This window comes from Candoia aspera, chromosome 3 (assembly GCF_035149785.1).
Source record: "Candoia aspera isolate rCanAsp1 chromosome 3, rCanAsp1.hap2, whole genome shotgun sequence".
In the NCBI taxonomy this organism is placed as follows: domain Eukaryota; kingdom Metazoa; phylum Chordata; class Lepidosauria; order Squamata; family Boidae; genus Candoia; species Candoia aspera.
The window spans coordinates 169,060,464-169,087,138 of NC_086155.1; the positions used below are offsets into that span (position 1 = coordinate 169,060,464).

Consider the following 26,675-nt stretch of genomic DNA (forward strand, 5'->3'; position numbering starts at 1 on the left):
TTGTCAATGAATTAATTCAATATGCAAATGTTAAAAAGTAAATAGAACAAAGAATTGGAGTCCCCATTTTCTCTGTCAATTTCCATATAAAAAATTGAATAGTTCTTAGATTATGCCATATGTAATTAAAAATAATATTGGATCCATTGTATTTTTACTGAAAAGGAATGAGTATTCATATTGTTTAAGACATAGTGAGAATAATGTTTCATTCATACATATTTTTGCAATGTCCTAAAACTGCTATATTCTGGGAAGAAGTCATGTATATTAACTTGATAGTTGATTTTATAAAACTTTGTCAGTGTTCCATTACATCCAGGATTCATGTGCCAGAAGGACAGCACACTTTTTTGTACAACTGCTTCTGTACTGTGCAGTCATGAGTTTCCTACCTCTATTACACTTCTTTTTCTCCCCAGTAGAGAGCTTTTGTTTTGTTAACCCCTGAGCTGGTAAAAATCCATTGTTCTGGAGACATTCAGAGGAAAGAAATATCTTAGAAAGTTGGAGCTTGCCCTTCATGTCCAGATCTTCAGATTGGCTGGTCAGCTCCAGAAACATGAGCTTCTCTTGGTTTTCTTATATGCTTCTAAGAACTCACTATTCCCATGGGACTGCCTTCTTCCTCCTTGGGGTCTCTTTTGCTCCTGTGCCTGGTCCTCCTTGAGATGTTCTTCTGCTGGCCTATATCATGGAGAATGTTACTGTGTAATACCTGTACACTCATTATCTTCCTTGATGAGTCTTAAAGAAAAAGACTCCACTTTGGTCCTTCATCTCCTCCAGCAAGAGAAAAGCTTGCTCTTGCAACCCATGTAATTAGCATACTCTTCTGGTAAGAAGACAAAGAAAATAAGGTATCTTTATGAGAGTGGATTTATTGGTGTAAGAGCAAGGATTCTTCCGAACAGATAGCTGCAGTGCTATCAATCAAAAATGTTATGTAATTATTGCATCCTCCTTTGTTTTTAACTAAAAATCATTGATACAAAACAATCAGTGCAGTTTTTGAACTGAGAACATGCTCAAAATGTAATACTTGACAGCATTTTTATGTAATGTTTCCATTTAACTTTTGTGTACTCAGATATATTTGTTTGATTTACAAAAATGCTAGAATTGTTGAAATCTATTTGAATACCCCTGTGTATACTTCCTAAGGTTTAGTTACATCTGAGAAATCATAGCCTTCTTTCAGCAATAGGTTCCATCTCTCTGTGAGGTTCATTGATCTTGTCCAAAATCAATCCAATCTCCAGTTGACTTGGAGAAAGTTCTTCAACATTACTTGAAATTTTAGTATGGGAGAGGGGTGAGTAATTTTTTTGCCTTTTTTGTTTTTACCAAAAGCAAATGGATGTCCAACGGCTCCCATAGGCAGAAAACAGGGTAGAGACACAACAATTTGACTTTGTTTTCCTTCCTAAAGCTAGAAGGGCCACTTGAGGTCCTGGGACATCAAATTGTGCCATTCTGTTCCTGTGGGTTTCATTGAAGTAAAACACAGAATGCTGATCATAAAGCTTTAAAGCAGCTGTTTAACTGCAGTGAGCAAGAGATTGGGGTGGCAACTGTGGTCCTTCTTTCCCCAAAGATTGAAATGACATGGAAATAAATCTCCCACTTTCTGCACTAATTTTCATGTAATTAATATGGTCTCCACCTGGCAGTCATTATACATGCACTGTTCTTATGTTGTACACAAAGATAAATCTGAATAAACAGTGCTGATTCCTGTTAATTTATCAAAGTGTCACTCAACTGGCATTATAAGAATCTGATGCTGATTATTCATCATAAGAGCAAGTCTAAATAATACTCTACTTTGCTTAATTCTGGCAACAATATTCGTATAGAAAACACGGGCAAAAAGTTGGGGGAAGGGAGAAAACAAACAAGAAATGTACTATCAACAGTCAATAAACATATAAATGAAAAGGGCATAACAAAAATCAAGGAAATCATCAGGTTTTAAATTATAATTTAGTACAGTATCTGTTTCAAATGATGATTCCCTTTATGTAAATATTTGTCTTATTTATGTGAGAGAGAGTATCAGCCCACAGCTGCATTTTTGTTTCCTGTTCAGCTTCTATTGTAAACCAAATTGACACACCATACTGATGTGCATATTGATGTTCCCTTTCTGTGAATGCCTTGATGAAGAATACAGAGAAACAAATGAGATATGGCTTATATTTTAAGTACTGATTGATTTCTTTGATGATTGTTGCCCGAGGGCCAATCTCTATATGATTTATATATTGCTGGCAATTGAGATTTCAAATTTAAAGAGGTACATGGCCAAGCTGTATTGAATCCTCACATATCTATTGCATTCCTGTCTGGTTTCCCTCCCCACACTAATCTTGGTTAATTTCCAGGAGCTGAAAGTATAAACCATGGAGAGCAGTAGATGGATATTTAGGATCTCTGACCTGCATACCTCTTTTTATCTTTAAATTGTCCTTCCATTTTATTTGACTTAGGGCTGGGACAAGTCTGTATTTAAAGATCTGTTATTGTGTTGTATACCATAGTATGGCTTTAAGTCAGAGGCTTAAATACCACAAATATTAGACCAAGATGGGTCTTGGCTTCTGTATGATGAATAACAATGAGATGGAGAGTACCAGGAACAGAAGAATGTGGCCATAAATGTCTCTCTTGAGACCTGCCAGGAAATTTTCACACCTGACTTTAAGAACAAAATTGATCAGGAAGCTAGCATGCTGCAAAATAGAACACCAGCCATCAGAGTTATCTTTCTGTACAAGAATGCTATTAGGTTCCACATAGGGTTCATAAACAATCTTAGAAAATTAAAAAAAAGGGGGGGGTGGCTGCTTAGTTTGGAAAAATCTCCATCTACTCCTCAAAAAAGACAAATGTAGGGAATGTCCTGGGCAGTGACATAAGTGAAGACCAGAAGCATCCCCATTTATTTTTTTGGTGAATGAACAAATTGTCCTGTAGCAGCCATTTTAAGGACACTCACAACATGCTGTCTAAATTTTAGACATGGCCACCTTCCTAAAAATATTTTAAAACACTTATCCACCTACCTAAAATAGGGCTGAGTAACTTATTGACCTGGTCCTTCAGAAGTTGCTAAACTACAACTCCATCAGCCATAGTCACTATGAGCAATAGTGAGCAATACTGAAACCACAATCAAATTTAGTTCCAAAATGTTTGATCAAGGACTGCAGAAACCATTATATATAGTATTTATTCTGGGTAAGACAGGTATAGTCAAATGAATGCAACTGAATCACAATGATGTAAATGTTAAGATTTAATTTTAGATTACAAAGCACAAAAGGCCTTCAAAAAACTGATGTTTTCTATAAAATATCTAAAAACGGCAAAATTTACCATTTCACTAAATGTGTTATATAGAGACGATGTAACGGTGCAACTGGAAAAATCTCTGGCAGTGATGTTCATATAGCTGCTGCGTGTAAGTTGGGCAGCCATATAAATTTATCAAATAGATAAATCAATAATAAAATACAGATATGGGTCTAGGAGTTGAATGTTTTCTCTTACTTCTCACAGAAACTGGCAGCCAAAATCTGATGCTTCTTTCTAGGAATACCGCCACACTTTCAGAAATGAACATGACGTAACAGTTACAAGGCACATCTTTCTAACTCCCTCCTTCTGCCTGCATCAGACAGACAGAAACAACCTTGATTAGTCCTTAAGACAGTAGACCAATGTCTAGTCGATTTGCCTTTGTTTCTGTTTCTATTTAGGAGTGGAGCAGTATCTGCTATTGACTCAAGCTGTGCACTGGGAAATAAACAATCAAAAACTAGAGATGATTCCCATCACCCCTGGGTATTGTCAAGCAAACAAAATAAAGCAAAATACCTCTTTCTCCTCCTCTTTTTTGCCCTGGCTCTTGCTATAATTGATTGGTGTATCCCAACCTTCCTTTTCATTCAGAGCTTGGTAGAAAGTGGCATTGACCAGAATGCTTCCTGTTTTGAAGGGAGAGGAGGAAGGAGTGGGGATACTTGCACTGGACGAACTTAGAGATGTCATCCTTTCTTGACTTCGGTTCTTTTTCATGCTCAAATCCAAAGTGCCATTTTCATCTACTTCTATTTCTGTTCCCTGAAACATAAGAGAGAAATGTTTAAAGAGCTGTTGGCAGAAGCACCCTAAGACATGTGGCGCTTTCAAGGGATAAGTGAAAATGCCTGCTATCATTTAAATATATCTAAATCTAAAACCAGCTTTTCAGTTTACACCCATTAATATTTAATTCTTAGGCAGACTTAAGTGATACCCCAATAATGCTCTTTCTGTGTTTGAATGCTTATATACTGCAAGCAGAACTGGAAAAGAGGCTGCCTAAATATAAACTGTATATACTAAACCAGAGGATATTTTTAAAGTTTAGCTTTAAATCTTGCTCATTTCATTTACAAAGAATTATGATCTCTTTTGGATCAAAGCATTAATTCATTGCTTATCAATCTTATTTTTTCATTCCTTCCCTCCCCATTTCCTAGAGATACTACATTTGCATCAGAGGAGGAGGGTAAAGAAATGCAAAAATAGTTGTCCTTTACATAGGAGTGAGAGTCCCACTTGATCTAAAATACACTCTGACTTATAAGATCATGTTAAAGGGTTATAAGGGTAATAAACGTGGGCGGTATCCCTCTCTTAAATATCATATGGCATTGGGAATTATGAAGAACAAAATCAGATATAAGATATTCATGTTGTTCTGTAGCTTGCATTACAGCCAAATTATGTGTGTTTCTCTGTAGGATACCCTGTGCATGTTTGATATCCACAAAACTATCTTAACTGGACTGTTGAAAGGTTCTGACCTACTTAGGTTCAAATAGGATTTTTTAATCTGATGCTCCCCAGATGGGTAAGCTAACTGCCACAATTCCTGTGGGCCCTTCGGACTGAAAATTTGGGGGAGTTAAAATATAATACATCTCCAAGTTGGAGAAGGCAAGTCTACATGCCAAACCTTACATTCATCTCAGTATCCCGTGGTGCAGAGGAAGAATGGGAAATTTCAATGCATTCTCTAATTCAGGGGTACTCAACCTATTGCAAAGGTTCTCTGCCTCTTTTCTGTGGCCAAGGTAGGCCCAGGAACTACGCTACCAAAATTCAGGAGCAAACAGCCATGCAATTGCCACTGTGTTTTTTTAATGGATTTTGGCAAACTAAGAAGTAAAACAGATTTTGATAAATTAAAACTCAAACAATAACTACACAAGAAGAATGTGGAGAACAACCATTATTTCTAGGATAATACAAAGTCAACACAATACAAAATACAATACAAATTGCAGAGTTGTAGAGTTGAGAAGGGGGATTCCAGTAGACAGGCAACTTTTTAAAAGATAGATGAATGAGAAAAGGAACAGTGCTTTTGCTTTATATATTCCCTTTATATAATATTGCAAAACACTGAAAATGTTTTAGTTACTCCAGTATGCAGAAATTGTTAGACCCACTCAGTGGGCTGGAATATAGGTCACTCTATGGATAGTCTATTACACTCACTCCCTGGATCCAAAACATATTCAGATAAAGCAGAATTCCTCCCTCCCATGATCTAGTGTTGGAAACACATATATACCAAAACAGTTTTAGTATCTTCAGGAACCTTAGACCATTATAAGAAGCTTGCATAAAAATCTTTGCAGAAATTTTTGAGCTATGATGCCTTACATAATTATGTTTTAAGAAAATTGGTAGCATTTATATTCTGAGAAAGAATATCATGAAGTTTGTAGTCAAGGGGGCTCTTATGGGAAAGAATATTCTTGGCAAATTTTAGATGGGTAGATTGAAGGAATTTGGGGTCAACAGAAGGGTAAGGGGCTTTACTTAAACGCAAGGGATGGTGGTAAGAAATAATGATGATGTCCTTCACAAATATGTTATGTTGTTTAACAGGAGTTGAGGGTAGAACAATGTATAAAATGCCTCAATAATCTTTTCAATAAAATATCAATTAGACATCTAAGACAGCTCATAAATATCATAACAGAATAGGAAATAATGAGGTAAAGCAAATGGTAAAATAAATATCTCCTTCCAAGATCTCTGTAACCCTCCAAAGATGCTGCAGTTGGTGTAACCAATGGTGGTCTGATCATTCATTCAGTTTAATCTTTCTTCTCCTTCCTAGCACCAACCTGGAACATAAATTTGGAACAACAAATTTGGCCAAATGCATTGTGGAAATGTTTTAATTGGCACCAAGCAGGTTAGAGGAATACATTCTACCTCTGTACTTAACAATCTATCCCAAATTATCTCAATACATCTTAAAATTCAGCTTTTGACTGAATCCAATGCTAAGTTCTTTTAGTTACTTATCAGGCATACAATATCTTGAGTTATCCTGAATTTCTCCTAGGTAATAGGAAAGTACAGGAAGTGAGGTAAAAAATAATCAACAAACATCTGAAACTGGAAAGTCAGTTAATCCATCTGCAAACTACTTCTCTGGTATGATTACCTTGCTGCTTGGTGGCATCTTCCTTAACCTGTGAATCTCGTATTGCCTAATCTGATCAGTCTTTGTGGATCCTTACTGGATCCTTACTGGAATTGTTATTATAAACACAGTTATACTATAAATCCTGTTTGTTAGATGTATATTCTGTATGATTAGTTGCTCCACCACACATGCTTGGCCACCAATTCAGCAGGTTGGTTACTGAGAAAATAGGATTTTGAACCAAGTAAAAAGTGGCCCCACATTCTTCTCTTTTGCAAAGAACATCAGTGAATATCCCACTGATCAGTGAATCTCCACTGCAAACTTGGATTTCAAATGCTAAATATAGCTTCACCTCAGAGACAACCAAACAGGATAAATCCTGAAAAAAGTTACAAAATAATAAACAATTTTTGTGTAGTTGTTAAACTATCAACCATTTTCAGAGCATGCTGTTCATATAATATGTTGTTAGAAAATAAGCCAGAAAATGTAAAATTTTCATGATACTTGGGTAAAGTTTTAGAAATATCAGCTCTCTTGCCTTCCTTGGAAAAAGCTGCAAACAATCAGGCCAATTACTTCTCCATGTACAAATGAGAAACTCTTCTATGACAACATTCACATTTGTAATCCCTCATTTTAAAGAGAGATATACTTCATTATATTTATGGGAAGTAAATATACTTATAATATGTTCATACTAAGATGCTTTCACTATATCTTTCTGTCCCTTTTTAGTAAATAATTTAATCTCCTGTGATAGTTTTAAGCCCTGAATTTGCCAGTACAGCTTATCCCAGATAATAACTTAGTAACCACATCTTATGCCATCTGTATAAAATCAAATACAGTTTTATATCAGATTAATAAACCTTACTTACAAAAATCCAAGATATTAACTGTATCATTGCCAGCTGAACTTTCCAGGGCCTGACTGCATTGCCATAATTACCCTTGTGTTTCTTTGGCTTCATGGTTGATATATAAGTGAAGCCATGAAACAGAGCTACAAGTAATCAAGTTTAATAACCACTGTAAAGTAAAATGCTAAATATTGTAGTTGCAAACATTTTTCATAATAAAAAACTTGGGTTAAGTCTGCCTGACCAACATTCACATAAAATGCCAGACCTCTGTGACAGATGGCTTAGGAGAAGATGCCATGTGATAGGGCTGCCGTAGTTTTATAGTAAAAAAAAAATCCATAAATAGTGCAGATTTTCTGTCACTAAATAAAATACCAGCTATAGAGAAGGCAGAGACAACAGCAAACAAATTCCATAAAACAGTCAAAGTCTTCTCAAATTAAATCACAGATCCAAATATGTTAGGAAGCACATCTGACGATTGGGAACCAAGCCGTATTTAACTGAACCAAAAAGGTCTGGTTGGAAGACAATTCATACTCAGAGATGTGAAAATTCTTGATTTCCCCCCTTTTTTATATTGGTTTTATTGCTTGTGTTTTTATTATAGTTGTTAGCCAGCCAGAGTTGTGAGCCACAAGATGGGCGGGCATATAAATCTTTTTAAGTAAATAAAATAAATAAAGTAGCAAGGGCTTTCTTCTGAATGTGTAAGCATTGGTGAACACAAACCTAATTCTGACCAGAAAGTTGTGCATTTGCAAAAGAGGGCAATTGGCATTTTAGTAAGCCTCCAGTTGAACACAGTGATCAAATGGAGAAATGGGTCTTGTGTTTGTAAGAGGATAGACCCCATGTTTACATCATTATTCTTTATTTATAACATTATTCCATTCATCTAACTTCTTCTACATACAGTCATAGCAAATGCCAAAGGATTACTACTATAGGACTCATATTTCTTTCTCATGAATTGATCTTTTAATCATATTGTCAAGATATTTTAAACACTGATTACTAGAAGAGGATGGACACTTATTCAAAAGAATAAGAATGCCTGGTTTTGTTGTAGTTTTTATTTTCATCCTGCCAAAATAAAGGTGTGCTGGGATGGCTCTGGAAGGTAAACTCTGAAAAAAAAAATCACCTGGGGCAACTCTTTGATGTCTCCCTAACCAATAAATTTAATGCATAGAAAACCAACATCTAAGGGAAATGGCTAGGTAAAGATACTTATCTGTCATGTTAGGATTTGATAGGTAGAATGGTTGACAGAACAGTTGAATGCTCCATGTATTGGCAGTGTTCACACAACATACTTCACCTGGTTACGATATTAATTCATTTTCTGAGTTCATTTAACATATTGGACTATAAGATACAGTAAATCAGTGTTTCTCAACCTTGGCAACTTTAAGATGTGTGGACTTCAATTCCCAGAATTCCCCAGCCACCATTCTGGGAGTTGAAGTCCACCCATCTTAAAGTTGTTAAGGTTGAGAAACACTGATATAAATGATTGGGTTCACATGGTGGGTCACAAACAAAGAAACAAACAAAAACACCTAACTAAGGTTAACACTAAGCTGCTTAGTAAGTTGTGCAACTAGTTTTACCTGATCTGATTAAGAATGTTGTCTCACTGTCACTCTGAAGTCACATAGTCCTATGAGAGCTGAACCATAACATGTCTGGAATATGAAGATTAACTACAGCAGTGATTACCAAATTTAAGACACATCAGGTATTACTGGTTTACAATCCTCATCATCCTTGAATATTAGGCATGGTATGATGGGAATTATAGAGAATAATATCTGGGGATCCCAACACTAATGCAGCTGATAATCTAAAAGATCATGAGTATTCTTAAACCTACTCAATCCCATAATCTCAGTATGGAATCACAAATCTCCTGGCGCACACAAGAGTTATGCTAAACTAAGTCAAGGACTTGCCTAGTCCAGTATCCTATTTCCTACAGTGAGCTTCCAATGTTTCAACAAACTTTACAACAGGAATCAGGCAAAATCAATTTCTTGCTTCTGTACTATCAGCAATTGCATTTCATCAGAAATGTTTTTGTTTCCTTCCATCAGAAATTGAATACCACGGGGTATAATGCTATGAACATGGAGGTTCTTTTTAAATGTTATAATAATTTCCAATCATTGAGTTGTGGAGTTCTTGGTGCTCTCTGAGCTTGGTTGTTTTCTTGCAGATGTTTCATTGCCCGACTAATCAACATCTTCAGTGCGAGAAGGAAGTGGGGTTTGCTCTCTCTTTATATACAGTAGCTTGCCCTGACAGTGTTGATGGGGGTGTTGTTCTGGTAGTTCCTTGATTAGGCTGTTGTTTACTGCTTGATCGTTTGTCTGAGTTGGTAGTTCCTTGATTATCAAGGATTATCATTATCAAGGATTATCAAAGAATTATCAAGGATTATCAAGGAACTACTGATTGCTAGTTTTTTTAAAACCTTTTTTTTTCAGCATTTAGGTGTGTTTTGGGTTATTTTAAAATTTTGGATAGTTGCTTTTTTGTTTTTCAACTTTTTTTTTTCACTCCCACCCCACTTTACATAGCTTCCCAGTTACTGGGAGTCAGGCAGCGTTTAGAAGAAGAAGAAGAAGAAGAAGAAGAAGAAGAAGAAGAAGAAGAAGAAGAAGAAGAAGAAGAAGAAGAAGAAGAAGAAGAAGAAGAAGATGATGATAAGGTTTTTTTTACCACATATGATGGAAAATGTATATATAAAGTAAATAGTTATACTATTTCGTTTTTATAAAAGAAACCCTGTATATGTAACCAGACAGCCAGTTTGGTGTACTGGTTAAGGCACCAAGCTAGAAACCAGGAGACTGTGAGTGCTAGTCTTGCCTTAGACACGAAGCCAGCTGGGTGACCTTGGGCCTGTCACTCTGTCTCAGCCCTAGGAAGGAGGCAAAGGCAAGCTACTTCTGAAATATTGCCAAGAAAACTGCAGGGACTAGTCCCAACAGTTGCCGGGAGTCAACAATAACTCAAAGGCACTCTATATATCTCTCTATCTCTATCTATCTTCTATACAAAATTACATGATGGAAAAACAAATAAAAAAATAACTTTAAAAATATAAAGCAACTTAACCAATAACGCATGCTGGCTTGCAAATTCATGTACATATACTGTATGCCCACCATATCTCTCCAGATAGAGCAAGTGCATAGGCATTGCATGAAAAGAATTTGGATTCAAGTCTTTGCATCTACTGTTCAAAAGATCAGAATGTTTTATGAATGTGTTTGCCAGAATCTGATGAGTAGGCAGTGCTGGCTTTATTTGTCTGGATAGAAAGCTGCTTCCAAAATAGTTACTTAAAACATTTAAATAATAACAAAATTAGTATTGCAATGGAGGGAAACCTTTAGATCAGATACCACCACAAAGAAATCCTTGGCTTAGACAGAATAAAATACCAAGAAAAGAAATTAAGAACAGGGGACAAATTTAACCAAGTAGATTTACTCAAAATCCATCCAGTGGGTCTGATGCTATTCCACTTAATTAAAAGTGGATTTAAAAAAAAATCAAGAAGTAAATTGCAATAAGCACTTGTTTTCAAATATATTAAAATAAATTATTCTGTTTAGCATTTAATACTAAGATGTAATAGCTTTAAATATATTCTCTGCACTAGTGCCCCTGACATATACTTAAATATATCCTTAAGTACCACAATCCAAATTCCTGGGTTGTATTTTGTTATCTATTCATCAACTTCAGCACCAGGAATAATTGAGAGACATCAGATATGCTTGTCTGCTGAATATTTCATGCTGTTTGTTTTCCTGTTGTGTTTTCTTTCAAGATGCAGTACACATATGCCACTCTGTCTAAACCTGGGGGGGGGGGACACCCAAACATTAAGTTGATTTCTTGGCAAAACACAATAGAAAGGATAAAGATAGAATATACTGCATTTGTCTCCTTCTTTGAACGGCAGTTACACAAGGTATGAGATCAAATAAGGGAAAACTGTGGTATGAAGTGATATTACAGCAGGGTATATTTCACAAGAACTTACACTAAAAAGGAAGTTAAGAGCTTCATCATTTCCTAAAACCTTTTCTGAACACTCTCTAATGGAAATTGAATAATCAGTTTCCTACAGTCTGGATAAATACAGGTGATCCAAGCTCATATTCCACTGTGGAATCTATAATATGAAATATTTATACTGAATTGCCTGTAGTTATTCAAATGTATTGGAACCATTAAAAACAATGCTGGAAAATTGCCACATCTTTTTCATGTGGCTGATTGAAAATATCTTATTTTTGAGTACAGTTTGATTTAATTTATTTTGGTTATTCAGACTGATCCAGAGGATTCTTTGTAGGAATTCATAACTATTCTTTTAAATATATTGTATTTCATTGATATTACTACCATTTGTTGATTTTTTTCTTGCTTCATTTCATACAGAAAACCAATAGTTACGGAAACCTATGTTATTAAATAAATATACAGTGTGATTATAGATCACTTCTTTTCTTTCTATAACTTGGAAATACCAGAAAAAAAATCCCTTAAAAATATCTGCTATAAAAACAGACTTAAGATTTCAGTTAAACTTTGGAATATTTTATTTTGTTGTTTTGATAAATTAATCAAAACACATTTTTTTTAAAAAAAACTGATGCTGTATTTCCAAATGCATTAAAACCAAGCTAGAAATTAACTATACGACAATATGAAAGCATTACAACTAAGCTATTAATATAAGCCTCACTGAGTCTATTCTCATTCTTGATGTTAAGTTTGAAAGTGGATGGTTATTTTTTTTCCCCCATATAGTTTTCCACATCCAGGTAATATTTTATTGGATGATGGAGAGCAGAAAATATACAATAGAAAAAAATAATTAAAAATCTAAATGATTTTGCTTGGTTATATCTCTCTCTGTCTGCTTCTCTCTCTCTCTCTCTCTCTCTTTTACTAGACTTAAATAGACCTTACAAGTTATGTAGTCTACTGAGTCATTTTCCTCCTATCGTTCTTGAGAAGGCTCATGGGCTGTTTGATCAGAACTTTTTCTCTGCCAAGAGATTGGGGGGGGAAAGATAATTTGCGCAAATTCATTTTTCATTCTTTATTTCATAGAAAATGTTCCCAGTGCATTTTCTCATGTACACAGCTGAAGTGGAGAGGGAGCCACAGAATTTCAAATTCCTTGCTTTATATTAAATGAAATGACAATTCCTTCTGAGAAAATTAAATGCACAATTAAAAATTAAATTAAGAAATATTGTTGGGAAGCAAGAAAGAAAATCAGAGTGATCATCACACCAAACTAAAACTATACAGTTTTAGGACAAGTTTCAGATCATGATAATTTCTTTTATTTCAGGCACAAGCAACAAGAAAATATCATAATATATATTATCCTGTTTAAAATTTTCATTTCCTAAAAGGAATCATCATTCAAACCAAATAAAGAGAATATCTGTGATTTTGGCGAATCCATCTCTTTCAGCCTTGCATCCCTTTGCCTTGGCCAAAAACTAATTTTGTTTCTTCTGTCGGCTATTCTGTAACCCTAGTTGTCATTTTGCCCTGCTGGAAGTTTGGCAAAAGTAAAAGCTGGCAGAGGACAATACATGACAAATTTCTTTAAAAAATGTATTTAAAAAAAACATTTTTGTATGCAAATCATTCTTACTATGTGCCCCAGTTGTGACTATGAGTTGCTACAATTGCATTCCCTTCTTTGGCAAATGCAAAGCAGGTGTATAACTGAAAAATATATATTAACTATGGTCCCTTTATTACTGTTCTTTGGCAAGAAAGGTCTGTTTCTAAGGTCAGCCAAAGGTAGGGGAAGCAATTCAATATTGCCTCTGGCATAGGCCTCTTTTTCAGCGCAGGGGGATGAGAGTGGGGATTGCCATAGCTAGTGCTAGAATACTTTCTCTGTCCAAGATAGTAAATAAAGCTGTGGACCCAGAGAAAACTTGTTACAAATCCTATACCTTAAAAAGAAATTGCCTGGATAGTTGGGCTTGGAAAACAAGACTGTCAGCCTGTTGGCTTTCAAGAAGCTGGCTGTCATAATGGCTGTCAGAAAAGGCAAAGCAGAACGTACTCATTCAACATCTGCAGGCTTTGTTAGTTGATTTGATTTTCCATATTTGAAATACTGTAAAAATGATACATTTGCCAGAAGGATGCAATCTCACTGAAGAAGCTTCTCCTCCACCAGAATAATGATTTCCCACATATCAGAACTGAGGACCTACTACTAAAATGTTTAGTAGAAGGACTGTGAAATAGTAAGCTCTGTCCTGCAGTGCAAAGATAAGCATTGTACATGTCACTGTATAATACTTTTTATTAACCCACCCAGCTCCACACATCTTTGCCTACTGTCTTTTCTACAAGAACAGCTCAGTGTGCTTGTTCAAGGCTCTACCAACATGGTTTCTAATGGTGTTCTTGCTACTACAGTGGTAGTGAATGGTACTAATACAGCCTTATTTGCCTACCAGCAAGGCTGTATTGTTAAAGATATCTGAGATTCCCTTAGCAAAGCTGAAGTCCAGAATATCTGGAAGACACTGGTTGAGAATCCTATCTTATTAAGTAACAACAGCAGTAACAACAAAAACATTTGTTGTCTTATAAACGGTGAAAGCGAAGCCTAATTAAAATGAAAAGTTTACAGCTATGAGTAAATAAGCACCCACATTTTCAGCAACCACCATCTTACCAAAGCATTTATATGTCTCCAATTTATCAAAACTTGATTCTCCCATCATCTCCATTAATTTTACAGTAGCCTTTATTTCATGTGAAAAGAGGCCTCTTTTAAACCAGTTTTGCACCATGCTTCTTTTCTACTTTGAAGCCTGTTATGACAACTGTCTACAACATAGTCCTATCACTCTTCAAAGGAATATTCAGAATGGAGCTGCTCTTTTGTGGGGTAGGAAGGGGGAGGAATTGAATGCAATCACTAATACGAAAGACAGTTTATTCACACAGTTCAGTAGCTAAGACACCCTCCAGGTTTCTGGATTTGCCTACCTTGGCAGACAGACTCTGTGGTTTGCTGGAGAGGATCTCTGTTGCTTCCCTGCAGTGGGTGGAAAGGTTCAGAATTGCAGCAGCTGCTGCTATGTGGGTGTCTTCACTACATTGACCGTAGCGATACGAGCTGGCATGGCAAGGGCTCTGTGTGTGGGCGCTAGCACTAGGCTGCCGATTAGAAAATTTCCCTGGATTTGAAAAATGCTTTGCTGTTGAAGAGAGATTTGATTAGAAGTAGTTGTATGCAACTGTCCTCCTATTAAAGGGACATTTAAAAAGGCAATCATTTCATACAATAAAATAGGCAAAGAATACATGAAATAAAAGCTCCTCTGGACTCAAAACTCAACATTTCTGTTTTTCTTTTTTTAAAAAGAGCTTCAGAAATTAATAGATTTAAGACATTAGATTGTGTTGCCATATAAACGTTCAAGGGCTTCCAAAATCAGTAGAGGACAAAACTGTGGATCCATTTCTTAAGATGTTTTCATGACATATGCAGGGAATTTTTTAGGGGCTTGATCATGATGCCATGCCTGCCATCTTGCAAATTTTGAAGCCCTCCCCCGTGGGCATTCCTGCCTTTTGGTACAGTTTTGTTTCTTAAAAAAATGTTGTATTGATTTGTTATATACATTCAGTGATTCTACCTGAATTCAACATTCCACGCATGCACTCATTTTGGTTCTTGAATTGAATCTCCAGGGTCTTGGAATGGATCACCATTTTCCTACAAAAGTGCATATCCACTCATACTGCAATTCTAGAAATGAATTCCAGTTATTACTAAGTGCAGTTGAGTGTACTGCGAGTTATGTTCATATGTCATTGTATCTTTAACTGAGAATTTTAAAGTGGATATTTCTAAAATGACAATTCATGTGAGGAATCAACAGAATATTTCTGCTGGTTTATTACTGGATCCAGAGAGGGAAACAAAATATTCTGTTGAAATTGCCAGTTAATAATGCCCTAGAAGATGAGTTTTCAAAATGTGTATGGCTAGAAGTTTATCAGTCACTTCCGCAACCATGCTCTGGAAATAATTTTGCCAAAGCATTGGGTACTCTCAAGAAATATGAAGCCAAAGGCAAATTATTATTATTATTATTATTATTATTATTATTATTATAATATTTTTATCCTTCTTAAAATATATATATTTTGATCAACTCAAGGCAGCAAACATACTTAATGGGAGGTTCTCAACAATATTCTTACCACTCTGATAGATTTAAAATAAGGTTTTAAATTCAGAGGGAGTAAAATTTATACTCTGAACACTGCAACACAAGCAGTGCATATTTAATCATTAGCAATCTGCTTTATGAATCATTTTAGATATCCACTTCGATTACGTTGAGCTACTCTCTGGCAGACAGCTAAAATAGCTTCCATCTCAAAGTAATCTCCTTTTTTCTTGAACCACTCAACTATATATTTTAAGAAGCTGCACTGAAGCTTCTCTAGCAAGAGGACTCTGAGCAAAAGGGAGGCACAGATGAACAGTTTAGCCACAGAGTTGTACAGACAAATGCAAGAGGCAACCAGTTAGTTTCTGTACATCAGATAAAGGCCTGGGGACCACAATACAAATATCAGAGCAATCACTCTGGCCTTATAAAAATACCAAGATTTTATCCTCTGTTATAACTCAAGCTACTTGGATGCCACTAGCCTCTCTGCAAGAGATCATCAGTTTTGTATAGGTACATCTTTTTACACTCATCAGTGGATGTTGCATATTGGTTTGGGTGTGAGTCTTACCTATACAATATACTATTTGCTATTTGCAAGAGTTGGGACCACAATAATAACAAAAGTTATATACACGTGCACCCAGTGTATGTTAAAGGCATCAAGCACTGTTTACTTGTAAGTACAGTAAAATATGCATCGCAAAATATGCACAGCCATCCATGATTTCTCAGAAGGAACTATATATTTTTACAATGGTCAAGCTTTTAACTATGCTAGTTGCATGTGTTGCTTGTTACATACTCTCTGGGAGATAAAACAAAATATATGGTTTAATTTTGTCTGTCTCTTACTTACATTCAAAGGATTGTGTGGGTTTTTGTCCTTGCATAGTTGGCACCACTGTGCATTTGCCAAAGACTTGGGCATCAAAGCTAGCATAGTCAAAAGGTACTTTCCCACATTTCTCTTGCTCTCTTGTAAAAGTGGTTCTGGAGGAAGGGGTTGCTTGGGCAGATCGGCAGCTGTACTGAGATAACTCAAAATGTTTCACCAAGTTTGTCCTTCACAATTAAGACAAAAAGTATCAGAATAATGACTATTATTATTAGATTCATTCTCTAGAAGAGATACACCTAACATAGTAATATGTTAGAAATGCAGGCTGGCACGCAAAGTTTAGAACTAGGAAACACAAAATAGTAGGATGCCAAAACTAATGTTATTCTTATATTTCCCTGAAGTTCCTTTCTTGTATATGAAGATATAAGATTTTTATAGAAAACATATCAAGTCAAAACAATGCATGTAAGAGGAAATGTTGAGTCTTCCTTCTTCCAGTCTCCAAACATTCATGTAAACATCTGTACAAATGTCTGGGTCTGGGTCTGGGTCTGGGTGAGAACATCTGATGCCAGACTTCCTCAGTTGTGAGGGGACTGCAGGTTCAAAAATTCTCGGTCAGTCACTATCAGGGAGAAGTTCCAAAGCAATTCTCATACTTCCTGAAAGTTAAGTTGAAAAATAGAGACCTTTTTGGTTAGCTGTTAAGCAGGTCTTTTGATCCCTTTTGCCTGGTGATTTTTCTAATAAATGCCAGGTCAATTCATAATAAGACTAGCCCTATCCAAGACTTGATAGCAGGTAAAAGTACATTTAACTCTTTGCTATTGCGGTTTCCCAGAACAACAGCCAAAACCGGGGGGCTGGGGAGAGACTTACAATCTATAGCAGTGTGTCTCAACCTTGGCAAATTTGAGATGTGCAGACTTCAACTCCTAGAATTCCTCAGCCAGTGTGCTTAAAGCTGCCAGTCTTGAAAAACACTGGTCTATGGAATTGTATTTCTCACCATAAAACCTCTCACAGTTGAGGCAGACAAATGTAGTGGGTTTTCTGGTTAGGAATACCTACTACCAGCTTTGACTGATTCATCAGTTACTGTATGCCTTTTCAATTCCCCACAAGAGTTGAATTTACTCTTCCCTGCTTACCTACTGAGGCTTCGTGAATGAATGAATGAATGAATACTAGGTCAGCTCCCTATCCCTGATCAAGTAATGGATTAGAGTAGTTATATTGTGAACCAACCAGGCATTTATCAAACAAGAGGGATCATGCTACCAGATACCTGACAAGAAAGGCCTTTGCATTTTTTAATTTTGTCAGGAAGTCTCAAGGTTTCTTTTGAATTTCTCTTTCTTTGGTGTTGGAGATGGCAGAGATGCTATTGCCAGTATTGTTATTTTTTGTCACAGTCCATCTATCATTCTGAATCCTTCATGGTTGCCCATACTTCTGAAAAAGACCAGTCCCTTTCCTGGACAGGAATAGTCTGGTGACTGTTGTCCATGGGCAGGTGACCTCACATTTGGATCATTGAAATAAATTATATGTGGGGCTTCTTTGTTTCTGTCCTGGAAGGTGCAGACACAGTGGCCAGTCTTCTGAGTGGGCACTTAGCCATACTCATAGTATTCATATGCTGAAGCAACAGCACTGGCTATCCATTAGCTACCATGCCAATTAGTACTGGCTTATAATGCCCTGAGTTATAACAGATGGCATCTCCTAAATGACCTTGGCTGATTTTGAAAAAGCTAAGCAGGGTTGGACCTGCTTTGTATTTGAATGGAAGATCACCACAAAAGCACAGGGCTGTGGATGAATCTGAGATGTCAAAAAAAAAAAAAAATCTGGAAGAAAGGTATGACAAGACATATCCATAATGTCACCAGGAATTGAATTCAACTGCAGGGAGACTTTACTCCTTTATAAAGCTCTGAACAACCTGGAATCAGAATCCCAACGTGGCAATCTTTCCTTTAATAAATCTATACAATCACTATGATCCTTTGGGGAGGTCTTACTGCTGATGCCATGAACTGGGAATTGTCATCTTCTAGTCATTCCAGTCTCCTAGGGGTGGCAACTACTCTTTGGAATGCTTTCCCCTGAAATTAGTGGGTTGTCTCCTATTGCAACATTTAGGTGCCTACTGAAGACCCATCTTTCATCCACGTCTTCTTTGTGTAAACAGTAAAGGGTTTGTTTTTTTTTCCCCTTCATACATTTTAATGTATCATATATTTTTATTATTGGGTTTTTAAAAATAAAATAAGATAGAAGTGTTATGGGAAGCAGGATATAAACAGGTTAATGAAATACATACGTAAATGAAATGATAACAAAGTCCCAATTTCCTGCTGCTGAAATTCAGCTATATAGTGACCATGGCCAATTGATGGGTTGTGGTGATTTTTCAGGTGGGAGGTCATTAGAATGTAGATGTAAGCAGTGCAAACATTATGGTGCTGAGATCAGCCATGTTTCCACTGAATTTCAGTGGCAAAATCCTCAGGTGATTGGGGGTGCATTAGGACTTTAGATTGCCTACTTCTGTGATAATGCATGATGAGGACTCACCTGCACCTTTTACATGGCATTCTACAATGCATTAACTTAATATCTGTAAACTTGTACTTGCACTACCAATTCAAAAGTTGAATGTTTCAGAATATTACAAGGTATAATATGAGTTATAAATGTCTTTCTCCAACATGCATCTACTATAAATATGATTCAAGATTCTTACCTGTGGACCTGATCATGGCACTGCCCTGTTTTGAGTGATTCATGTTGATTTTTTTCCTGAGACATTGCCATTTTCTCAGCTGCAGCAATTGGACATCCAGAAAGACTATTTGAAAAGATTTGTCACATAAAAGTAATTAACAGTTTATATTCTGTCCCTCCAAAGCATTAGGATTTCTAATATGCATTTGGCATCATAAGAAAAATATTCAGCCTGTTGCCCTCCTTTTCCTTCTGCTTATCATGTTATTTGCTATTATAGCCTTTGAAAGTCCAACTATATCTTCTTTTCATTGTTGTCTCAAACTATTGTGCCTGCTAGACCTTCCTCTCCCATACAGCCCCTGATGATTTTAATTCAGCTAAGTTGCCATGCCCATTCACATACTAGAAGGCCATCAATTCTTTTCACCTGACTGTTGCTTACACAATTATTTCATTACCTCCATAACATCATTATCTCTTTAGATTTCTAAGATCTTAGACCTCTCTAGTAGCAATGTTGGCCTTGAACGTTTTGTCATATAATACTTGTTTCCTTCTCAGTTTCTTCCCTGGGGAATTAGTCAAGTCAACCCTATCAATGATTTTAATGTATTAGATCAAATCATGATTTATCATAAATTGATCATAAATTGGATTTGTTGGAAGATTAAATCAGCACACCAAAGTATATCAAGGTTTGAATCAAATCAGATACTTTCACTATACAGAACTGACCACATCAGTCTTTAAGTTCTTTGTAAGTCATTTTAATTTCTTTGTGGTCATAAACATTTTAGTGGGACGCGGTGGCGCTGCGGGTTAAACCGCTGAGCTGCCGATCGGAAGGTCGGCGGTTCGAAACCGTGCGGCGGGGTGAGCTCCCGTTGCTCGTCCCAGCTCCTGCTCACCTAGCAGTTCGAAAACATGCAAATGTGAGTAGATTAATTGGTACCGCTTCGGCGGGAAGGTAACGGCGTTCCGTGAGTCATGCTGGCCACATGACCCGGAAGTGTCTATGACAACGCCGGCTCCAAGGCTTAGAAACGGAGATGAGCACCGCCCCCTAGAGTCGGACACGACTGGACTTTACGTCAAGGGAAACCTTTACCTTTACCTTTTATAAACATTTTAATATCAAGTTTATACTTAGGATTTCACATGAAATGAAGATGAAGCCACATGCCTGTATAAATTATATATAAATACGTAATTGAAAGCAAAAGTGGGGGCATAGAATATCTGAGATTGGATAGCATGTGTTCATATTGGTATTCTGGCTCTCTTACAGCAGAGTTGTCAATACCTAGGAATGCATATATTTAATTTAATTCTAACATTTCTTAGTACTGTAAAAGGTAACATCATAATTTCACCACAGTTATGTACATTTCTGTCCCAATGATTTCAACAGGAGAATTAAGTATATGCTTCATTGTCTTTCAGTAAAAAAACATGGGATCTAAAAGTACTTCACTTTGGCTGGACAGTCTTAAATTTATGCACAGTTGAATGGCATATACCCCTAATGTTTGTGTAAGGAAGTTTTCTTGCAGGAGTTAAAAGTTTATACAGGTAGTCCTCAGTTAACTACAGAAATTAGGAATGCCATTGCTAAGTGATGTGGTCGTAAAGTGTGGTATCACATGACTGCTGACTTACAAAGGCAGTTCCAGCAATCCCAGTTGTGGTCGTTAGGTGAATCCCATGTGATCATTAGGTGTGATGTCATGTGATGACCATTTGTGACCTCCTGCTGGCTTCTCCACTGAATTTGCATGTCAGAAGCTGGCAGTGAAGGTCACAAATGATGATCATGTGACCCCGGGACACTGCAACCATTGTAATTGTGACCTAGCCCAAATCGCAATCATATGACTGTTGGGATGCTGCGACGGCCGCAACTTCAAGGACCTGCTGTAAGTCTCCTTGTTCAGCACTGTCATAACTTCAAAAAGTTGGTGAACAAATGGTTGTTAACCAAGGACTACCTGTATTGTTGCTTTATATGACGTGACAGATGTTAAAGAATATATTCCCTTTCTGAGGGCACTAAATTATCACCAATGGAAACAGGCTTGAATTACCTTCTGTGAGTGTTGCGGTTGCTATTGACATGTCCTCTTCCTGTACATCCAGGAGTGGGGCACTTTAAAACATTTTCATGCATGGCAAGTACTACATAAAAAGAAAAAACAAACAAACAAAAATTCCTGATATCCATGCTAACTTTACAGAAGTGGTTCAAAGTTGGCATTTGAGGGGAGGTTTACACACTAAAGTTTACAGTAGTGAAATTTCAACCAATAAATGTTAAGGCCAGTCACAAGTGCAAAACAGGTGGCTATATAAATTGATTAAATGAATGAACGAACAAACAAACAAACAAGACACTGTCTCAGTTATTACAAAATTTCACAAAGCAGGAAATTTGAGGGTGTTTGAGCCACCATATATCTCCCAAGATAACAAACCTGACATTTTCTATGTAGTTGCCCTTTTTTTTAAAGAATAGAGATCTGTGTCTACTCTTGAAAATCCCTCATCATCTGAGTGCTAGTGCATCTGAAAGCTGGTATACATGTACTGGATTTAACTCTCATAAGCTCCAGTGGTATTAGAAGGTAGGAGGTTGTTTTAGCTTCTCCTAATAATAGCTGTGTTACCCTCTCAAACTGTATGAACTACTAAACTACTTTTGTTCGTTTCATGCATTTGCATCTCCAATGATTAAGTAGTTTACTTGTGAAATTCCTGATAAAATAAAACTATTCAAAGTGTAGACATAATTAAGGCACTTTGTAAACAGCCATGGGAGACATAACTAAAATATTTTTTTTTCTTGGCATTAAGTTCCAATCATACCAAAGCGATTTTTCTTCTATAAATAATACCAAATGTATCACCAAAGCTTTGATATTAACATCTCTTAAATACTTAAATTTAAGTGGTTGCATCTGCGGTGTAGATTAATTCTGGATCGGGTTATCTGTTGCTAGTCAGAGAATAGCAGAGCATAGCAATGGCAGCTCTAAGTGTAATAGATATCCCTTTAATTACAAGGCTATTACTGGCCTCAATCTTTGCTTAAATTCACAGAAGAGTGTAGCTGTGCCATTGAAAAGCTCTGGAGGTCGATGCCACTTTTTCTGAGTCATCATACAGTCCTGAGGAAACCACAAACCACATAATTGCTTCTCTGACTGTCACTCAGTAGAATTGTCTTCATTATATCCAGTGAAGTGAAAACACCAAAGGCAGCACACTTACCATTCCAAGGCACAGTGCCTATTCACATAAGTAGAAAGGGATTGTAGAAATTTAATAAATAATACTCTTCCTAAAGTTTATTTCTGCTTTCAGAAACAAGGCAGAATTAAATTATCACCCTTTGCAGGATTGCTTGGGAATTTTCTTGTTCCATTCTGTTCAATCAATCATGAATTAGGTAAAAAATACAAGAAATAACAGATTTTTGCCCCTCCCCATAAGTATAACATACCAATTTTATATTTTTACAGAATCATAAATAAGTAGCCAAATATATTGCACTTTCCCTCAGGACCGCAGTAAGACCTTTGTAGGCTTCAAGCACATTATTTTCATAGTCTATCAGTGTAGCAACTCTTATTAGTACAATGAGAAGCTATAAAAATTAATCTGCCTAGAGAGGCAAAGGGCTTAGGAAGGTATTCCTTTTGTGTATATAATCTTCAATACATCACAGGGAATTTTATTGTGTCCAAGAGCACAGGGCAATATTTTCCTTTCAAGTGCCCACTTATATTTATTTCCAAGCGTGATTGCAAGGTGGAAGTTTACTTCACTGATTTCCTTATTTCCTAGTAGGTAAGTGCATGTGTGTGTGTGTGCACTGATACTGAACCTGATTGGTTCTTGCATTTGAGAAGCAAAATATCATCCAATTTATTTTTTATTTTCAGTGTGAAAAATCAATTTCAAGTCCAAAATCAGATTCCATTCTGGTAATATCTGATTATCATGCTACGTTCACTCAGTTCTGAACTAAGACATTTACTTATTATTGTAATAAATACAGGTAGTCCTCACTTAATGAATACAATTGGGACTGGAATTTTGGTCGCTAAGCAATGCAGTCGTGAGGCATCACATGACCGAACCTGATTTTACGACCATTTTATCATGGCCATTAAGCGAATCACCATTGTCATTAAGTGGGTCACATGGTCATTAAGTGAAACAATGGTTCCCTATTGATTCCCTTCCCTTGTCGGAAGTCAGCGGGAAAGGTCGCAAATTGCAATCACATGACCGCAGGATGCTGCAACTGGTCATAAGTGCGAGCTGGTTGCCAAGCACCCAAATCATGATCACGTGACTGTGGGGTGGTATAATGGTTGTAACTTCAACTACGGGTCATATGTAACTTTTTTTAGCTCCATTGTAACTCTGAACCATCCTTAAATGAGTGGTTGTTAAGTGATGACTACCTGTGTATGCATCACAAAGTAATACTATCTTAAATATATTTAATTTTAGAATATGCTAATTTTGATTTTACTGTTACTTTTCTTACTTTCAGAAATTATTAATTTAAAACATTTCTGAAGGCCTCCAAATGTGCCTATTGTGCCTAATGAATAATAAAGTTCTGCTTTGCCCACCTTTTGATTTAACTTGGTATGGCTTGAACTCTTGAGACTATTCTGATTTATCTAACCTCCTTGAATTATAGATACAGGTACGCAGATAAATAATCCCAAGGATGGCCAATGGCATTCATTAAAAAAAAAAAAGGAGGGGACCAATATTAAGGATTTGTAACAGCAAGGAACCTTCAGGCTCCAATCCCCAAGTTGGATAGAAAATGTACTATATAAACCTGGCACTGGACAGACTTCCTGTGGGGACATGGAGGACTGAACAGCTGTGCTCGGTGGCTCAGAGGGCAGAACTGACAATGCAGCAGTTTTTTCGGGCTCAGGCAGATTTTTCCTGAAGCCCAGGAGTGTTTTTCCAGAAAAAGGAAAACACCTGGAATCATCCCATCTGTCCTCTGGATGGCTGCTTGCAGCCAGCAGATTGCAAACAATGTTTGCGTTCAACTGGTAAGAGCTAGCCAGGAGGCTGGGACATCATCATTTTCCAAGCTGCACTGTAGCCTGAAAGGGACACTAAGACTGGCCACCCCATTTCTAAATCCCCCAATTTATATTTCTTTTAATATGCGTACCCTAAGAGAGGCTTTCTACAGCAAGAATAAGCGGGTTCTCTTGGTGCTTATTGTTATTTTGGGGATCAATTTTTTTTAAAAAAATCTTTTTAAGTTTTGGACTTTGTTTTCCATCCAAATATTAAGGAGGATTGAGAATAAATAATTGTCTCCCTGTTATTATTTTTGTACTAAATTTGAAGATATTAGCATTTTCCTACGCGTTGAATCGGCTGTTTTGAACTTTCAGTTTTATGCTTCTACTTTCCCTGGGGAACTGACTGCATATCTCACTTTTGCTTGTGTAAACACATTCTGGAATTCTTTCATATCTTCGACTTTTACTGCTTAAGCTCTTAGGGGGCACCATAATCTACTGCTTGAGACATGGAGGATTTTAAACAGACTTTCTCTGACTTCCAACAAGATTTTAAACAGATTCTTTCTGATTCCTACCAAGTTTTTATGCAAGGCATTCAGGACATTGTGGAAAATATGAGGTCTAAAATGTGTCATCTGGTTGGGGATGCCGTGGATGAAACTGAGGAATTTAACAGTGACAGAAACAACTCTTCTAAGAGTGAAATTGGGACTTCTGTTGAAATGTTGGATGAAGATTGGATAGTCAAGTTGAAGAAATTAAAGGAAGAGATTGAATTGCAAGCCATAAGTGAAACTGATCTTCTGATGGAACGCCATGGAAAAGAAGGGGTTATTATGTATGGGAGGTCTCCTGAAGAGAAGTCATAGTTTTTGAGGGGGGCAGTTGGGCTGTTTGATTTTTTTAAGAGAAAAGCTCTGTGCGCATTGTGGGGCTATGTAAATGCTTTGGTTTATTTTGAGGTGGGATAAGGGTTTAAGAATATTTATCTGGATTGCTTTTAGGTTTTGGCTGATTTCATTTATCTTTAATGACTTGGTTTAAGATTATTAAGGTATAATAAAAAATAATAAATGTCTGGTTTGGGGTTTAATATGATTAAGATTATTAAAATTGTTGTATTAGGTACAATGGCAGACAATTTATATGTTTTTTTTTTAGTTTGATCTTTATTATAGTAGACAGGAATGTATAGAATAGTAGTAGGAAGGAAATAATTAAATACATGTTACCTTTGGGGGAAAGTTGTTTAGGAGGAGGTCTGTCTGTCTGTCTGTCTACCTATCTATCTTTTAATATAAGGGGAGGGAGCAACTGTATTTAGTGATTTTTATAATGTGCCAATGGAATGATTTATAGAAATGATGTGATTTTGGTTTAATATAGAGTAAGGGATTGCTTATGGAAAATTGTTGTATATCCTGGCTGTTAAAAGTCAGAAGTCACCTCTTTTTGTAATTTTGAAAAATTTTCTCTTGTGTTTCTACACTCTTTTAGTTTTTTTTCTTTGTAATTTTTTTGTTGCTTTTCTGTAGCTTTTATCTTTGCTTGAAACTTAATAAAATTCTTATATAAAAAAATCTGGCACTGGACCAGCTTAAAAGTCTAGGTGTCCATGCTATAACCTACATGGTGAGTACTCCCTCCCCCTTCCCTTTCTCTCAGATGGTACACTTGTGAGGCTGTCCAGAGGTCTCCCTTCTTACCACCAATCGATATGGCTCACTACCCTCCAGAGCAGTGTTTCTCATCTTTGGCAATGTGTGGACTTCAACTCCCAGAATTCTGGCTGGGGAATTCGGGAAGTTGAAGTCCACACTTTTTAAAGTCATCAAGGTTCAGAAGCACTGCTCCAGAGCGATTAAAAAAGAGAGATTTTTTTAAAAAGACATTCCCTACAAATGAGGGGAAGAAAATGAGGGGAAGAAAAAGCCTATCGACTGTGCTAACAAAAGAAGCAAAACCTATACATAACACCTGCAGAATTTCCCTATGAATAAGAGGAAAATGGACCAAATGTTAAAGCTTTGGCAAACTGCAGTGTTTGCTGCTGTTGAAAGATACTCAGTGAATCTGTTTGTTGCCTTTGGCTTATCTAAAAGCTAAGCAGGGTCACACCTGGTTAGCACTTGTATGAAAGACTACCTAGAAATATCAGAGCTATATGGCAGACTAGGAAGTTGAAAAAACATCAAAGAAGTTGTAAAAGTCAAACCACTTCTGTATGGATACCAATAAGTCTCCATGGACATATCCATTACCAGACTTCCAGTTTGACTCAAAAGAGACTTGACTTTACATATTTATTTGTAAAATCTTGGCACTCATTTACTTGATCTGGGAGTCTGGGCACTCAAAATAGAGCACTCTGGTAAACACTATGAGATACCT

The 26,675-nt window shown here is 36.5% G+C and overlaps 1 protein-coding gene across 1 annotated transcript in view; it reads right to left on the reverse strand.

Annotated features, from left to right (window-relative positions):
* Positions 1 to 26,675, reverse strand: part of ST18 (ST18 C2H2C-type zinc finger transcription factor) — a 59,421-nt gene that overhangs the window by 22,417 nt on the left and 10,329 nt on the right. The window contains exons 4-8 of the mRNA XM_063299274.1: positions 21,297 to 21,387; positions 19,229 to 19,333; positions 16,492 to 16,697; positions 14,434 to 14,645; positions 3,883 to 4,128 (exon numbers count right to left, since the gene is read on the reverse strand). Of these exons, the coding sequence (XP_063155344.1) occupies positions 3,883 to 4,128; positions 14,434 to 14,645; positions 16,492 to 16,697; positions 19,229 to 19,333; positions 21,297 to 21,387 (860 nt within the window). The remainder of the gene's footprint in view (positions 1 to 3,882; positions 4,129 to 14,433; positions 14,646 to 16,491; positions 16,698 to 19,228; positions 19,334 to 21,296; positions 21,388 to 26,675) is intronic.